Source organism: Lactuca saligna, chromosome 3 (genome assembly GCF_052625555.1).
Source record: "Lactuca saligna cultivar CGN05327 chromosome 3, ASM5262555v1, whole genome shotgun sequence".
Lineage (NCBI taxonomy): Eukaryota > Viridiplantae > Streptophyta > Magnoliopsida > Asterales > Asteraceae > Lactuca > Lactuca saligna.
This window is the reverse complement of record NC_136419.1, coordinates 8537814-8542076: the sequence shown is the minus strand read 5'-3', so window position 1 is coordinate 8542076 and position 4263 is coordinate 8537814. Positions and strand designations below refer to the sequence as shown.

Below are 4263 nucleotides of genomic sequence, written 5' to 3'. Positions count from 1 at the left end.
GGTGGGTTTGTAAACGTGTGCCTCCTTTTGGGTTTGCGGTTTCTTACCCCTTTTTGAAGGTTTGTCAGCCTCATCAATAGAGCGAACCATAGCTGGGGTAAGCTCCCTCGGACCTGAAGACGGATGCTTCCTGTATTCTTGGAGAACGTTACTCGAGGTAGAGATAGGAGCGAGCATGGCCTTCGGAATGGATCCAATAAATGAGTACTTGGTTGGATCGGTGACAATAATTTTCGTAGTATGAAAGGTAGTAATAGAGGAGAGAAGATAATCCGCCATGATTGGAACATGAAGGTGGTCCATTGCCCAGTTGGTGATGATCGTCCAAAATCTCCCACACGAGATCTCAGAGTGCCTGGAAAAACGAGAGGGATAGATACAGGGATGGTTAAAGGTGGAGGTGAAGGAGGGTGAGAGCGAACTGGAATTTCTGGGGTAGGAGAACGAGGCGGAGTGTCACCTCGGCCCGAAGCTTCATCATCAGAGCTTTCACTCTCAAAGTTTGAAGAAAAAGCAATCTTATGTTGGGGAGGAACATACTCAGAATCTGAGTCACTCGAAGATTGTAGTATTAACCTCCTAGCGGGCTTCTTCAGCTTCTTCGGTTTAGGAGGTGAGGTAACAGACTAATCAGACTTTCGCTTATGAGGGGTTTTCGCTTTGGTGGGTTTGTAAACGTGTGCCTCCTTTTGGGTTTGCGGTTTCTTACCCCTTTTTGCAGGTTTGTCAGCCTCATCAATAGAGCGAACCATAGCTGGGGTAAGCTCCCTCGGACCTGAAGACGGATGCTTCCTGTATTCTTGGAGAACGTTACTCGAGGTAGAGATAGGAGCGAGCATGGCCTTTGGAATGGATCCAATAAATGAGTACTTGGTTGGATCGGTGACAATAATTTTCGTAGTATGAAAGGTAGCAATAGAGGACAGAAGAGAATCTGCCATGATTGGAACATGAAGGCGGTCCATTGCCCAGTTGGTGATGATCGTACAAAATCTCCCACACAAGATCTCAGAGTGCCTGGATGAAGAGACCAAGCATTGTACCAACTGCTGCCAAATGATAGTCCCAAAATCTAAGTTGATCCCATGGTACAGCCCATATAGCACATTCATGAAAGACTTGCTTGCAGGATCTGAGCCAGCGCTTCGCTCAGAGAGTTCTTTGAAAAGCACCGTGAAAAGGCCATTCCATTGAGGAGGAAGGCAGGACTTCTTGAACTTTGTGATGGTGGTAAGGGTTTCGCTATATCCCATCTGATAAAACATAGAAAACAATTGACCAGTGGTGATGGATTCAGGATTTACCAAAGATTGATCTTGAGAAAGACCAATTAGGGCACAGAAGCGGTGCTTGGAGATAGAGGTCTTCTCATTGTGGATTTCAAAGTGAATCCTTTCATGAATCTTGTCGTAGTAGGCAGTAGAGTAAACAAGAGAAAGGCACGGCATTGGAACGACTTCAACCTTGGTGAGCGCTTCGACGAGAGGTGAGTATTTGAGACACTCAACGACGTATAGCATGTAAGGCTCATATACAAATGGAGTGAGATCGATGATCAGGTTCTGTTGTGGTTTGATGGTGAGTAATGGTTGACGAACGGAATTATCGTGAACTGACAAAGAATCTGCCATTGTAGTTGCTTAAAGAAGATGATGAATAGTAGGAGAGATCGTCGTTGTTCTTTGACAGAATTTGGGAAGTGGTAAAGGTTAAAGAGTATCTTTCGAATCCCTTTTATACATACAAGTAGGAGAGAGAAAAATCCGGTTGAGATCATGGATTATTTCAAAAATAGCACCCGACTTGACGGGTGAACAGTTGGCATACCAAGGATGACGCAGGAAAGAGAAAGATCTTTTCCTTTTTGGCTCGCCATTCCATAAATTGTGCATTTCAAATTACCTAACCGATTGGATAAACGATGAGTCAGCTTCCACTTTATCCCAATCATCACTCCTTAAACATTTAAATCGTCGTTGCCTATAATGCTTTATTGAACACCATTAATAGAACCAGAGTGTGGAAAATTAACATTTTCGTGCATAGAGTGTGAAAGATAAAGAAATTAAGCAAATGTTTTGGGATAATCTGTGATGCCTTAAATAGACAGAAAACAATGGATTCTGGGCATGAATCACTTCCTTCAAAGTCAAGAGAGATATTGAAGTGCTTGCTGGTTTTCCCATTAAATAACGATCAATTACTTGTTAAGAAGTATTGAAAGGCATCTTTTAAAGGTTATAAAGGGTGGCTCTCGCTTCAACTCATGAATTCGATACTCGACATGAGACCGAAGCTGAATGAAGTACTTGTGAGATCATTGTGATCTGTTGAACAAGTAGGTAAGATATCTTTTATAGTGACAAAAGGAAGTATAGAAATCTCAAAAAATAAATTGGATCTTTAAGGGAAGAAAAGCCTTGGTTGTAGACAAATTCATAAAAGATCACACAAAAATAAAAAAAGATTTCTTTAGGTAACAAGTAAGCTCTTGGATATGAGAATTCACCGTCAATTCATTAGAGGTGTTGAATTGTGGGTTTCACTTAGTACATAGTGGCATGAGACAAAGATCATTAACACAGATTTTGTATAACCATAAACCTCAGTGGTAAATGCTGAGAGTCTCAGGGGTTATATTGGTGATCCGAAGTATAATGGAGAAAAATATTGGAGATGGTATAGGAAGCGAATGTAAATTTGCTCTAAAGAAAAAGAGTGACCAAGCAGAAAACTCTAAACTCGATATGAGTAGAGTAAGGTAGCTCATGATTAGAGTGAATATTACAGCCTGAATTGGGAAAACATGATTTGTATATATCATGTTATTAAGGCTTCACTCAAAATCTTTCGAGGCTTTAGTCAACATATAGCAACATGCTTCTAGGGACTCCTAACTAATAAACCATTTACTTGCCTTAGCTTTGCCATCAAGAAACACACTTAGAAAAAAAAAACGTTTGAAAAAAATATTTTTGAATTTTGTGAGAATTGACCAATTGAACGAAAGAGAAATATTTTTGGATTTTATAAGTATTTTTATGATCATAAAAGAGAAAAATATTTTTGGATTTTATATGTGGAAAAGAGGGAATGAGAAAGTTTACAAAAGAATACGGTTAAAATGCCTTGTTAAGAAAAAGAAGCGAACGAGTTCAGAAGGACCGAACTCGAAATAGACCGAACGTTCGGTTCATTTCGGTTCTTGATCGAACTTCACCCGAAATAGACCGAACCCAATATAGACCGAACGTTCGGTTCATTTCATTTCATTTCGGTTCGCTCTATTTCGCTTGTTACCTTTACGAAAGCGAAGGCGATTTTGGTACAGATTCAGCTTGCATTATTCCTAGGCCTTGTAGAATCTTATTGAATCTTGCTTTAGGTAAGGCCTTTGTGAATATATCTGCCAGTTGATCAGTCATTCTGATGAAGTGAATTTCTACGTTACCATCTTCGATGTGATCCTTGATAAAATGATACCTCAGTGCTATATGCTTAGTCTTCGAATGTTGCACTGGGTTGTGACAAATCCTAATTAAGCTTTCTAAGTCGCAATATAGTGGGATTTCTTTGTGTTTAGCCCATAATCCCTGAGTTGACTTTGTATCCAAACGAATTGAGATGTGCAGGATGTTGCAACAATGTATTCAGCTTCTGCAGTGGATAAAGAAACACAAGTTTGTTTCTTTGATTGCCAACTAACTAATTTACCGTTTAGAAATTTAAATCCTCCAGTTGCGCTTTTACAATCTAATCCACAGCCACCTAAGTCAGCATCTGAGAATGCTTGAACAAAGAATCCTGAGTTGGCTGGATACCACATATCGGGAGAGGAGGTTCGCTTCAGATAGCGAAAGATGTTTCTCACGGCTTGTAGATGAGGTTCATGCGGGTTGGCTTGAAATCTTGCACAGTAACAGACTGAAAACATGATATCAGGTCTACTGGTTGTAAGATACATCAGAGACCCAATCATTTGTTGATAGAGTGTCACGTCAGCTGTTGGTGTCTCCAATGAGGGTGTAAGCTTAGTTCCAAAGGCCATAGGCACTTTCACTTTGGAGTCTCCCATCATCCCAAATTTAGCTAATAAAGTCTTGGTGTATGCCTCCTGGTTAATAAAAATGCCTTCGTGTCCCTGTCTAATGTTCAATCGAAGAAAAAAGTTAATTGGACCCATTGAGTTCATCTCAAATTTAGTTTCCATCAACTTTCTGAATTCAGCTATTAAGCTTGGATTCGTGGAGCCAAAGATGATGT

The 4263-nt window shown here is 40.2% G+C and overlaps 1 protein-coding gene across 1 annotated transcript; it reads right to left on the bottom strand.

The window, feature by feature from the left end:
- Window positions 1-3547: 3547 nt before the first annotated feature.
- LOC145035176 (secreted RxLR effector protein 161-like) lies at window positions 3548-4048 on the bottom strand. The gene has a single exon (XM_078983767.1). It carries the CDS (start codon window positions 4046-4048, stop codon window positions 3548-3550), a length of 501 nt encoding a protein of 166 aa, XP_078839893.1.
- Between the last annotated feature and the right edge of the window lie 215 nt (window positions 4049-4263).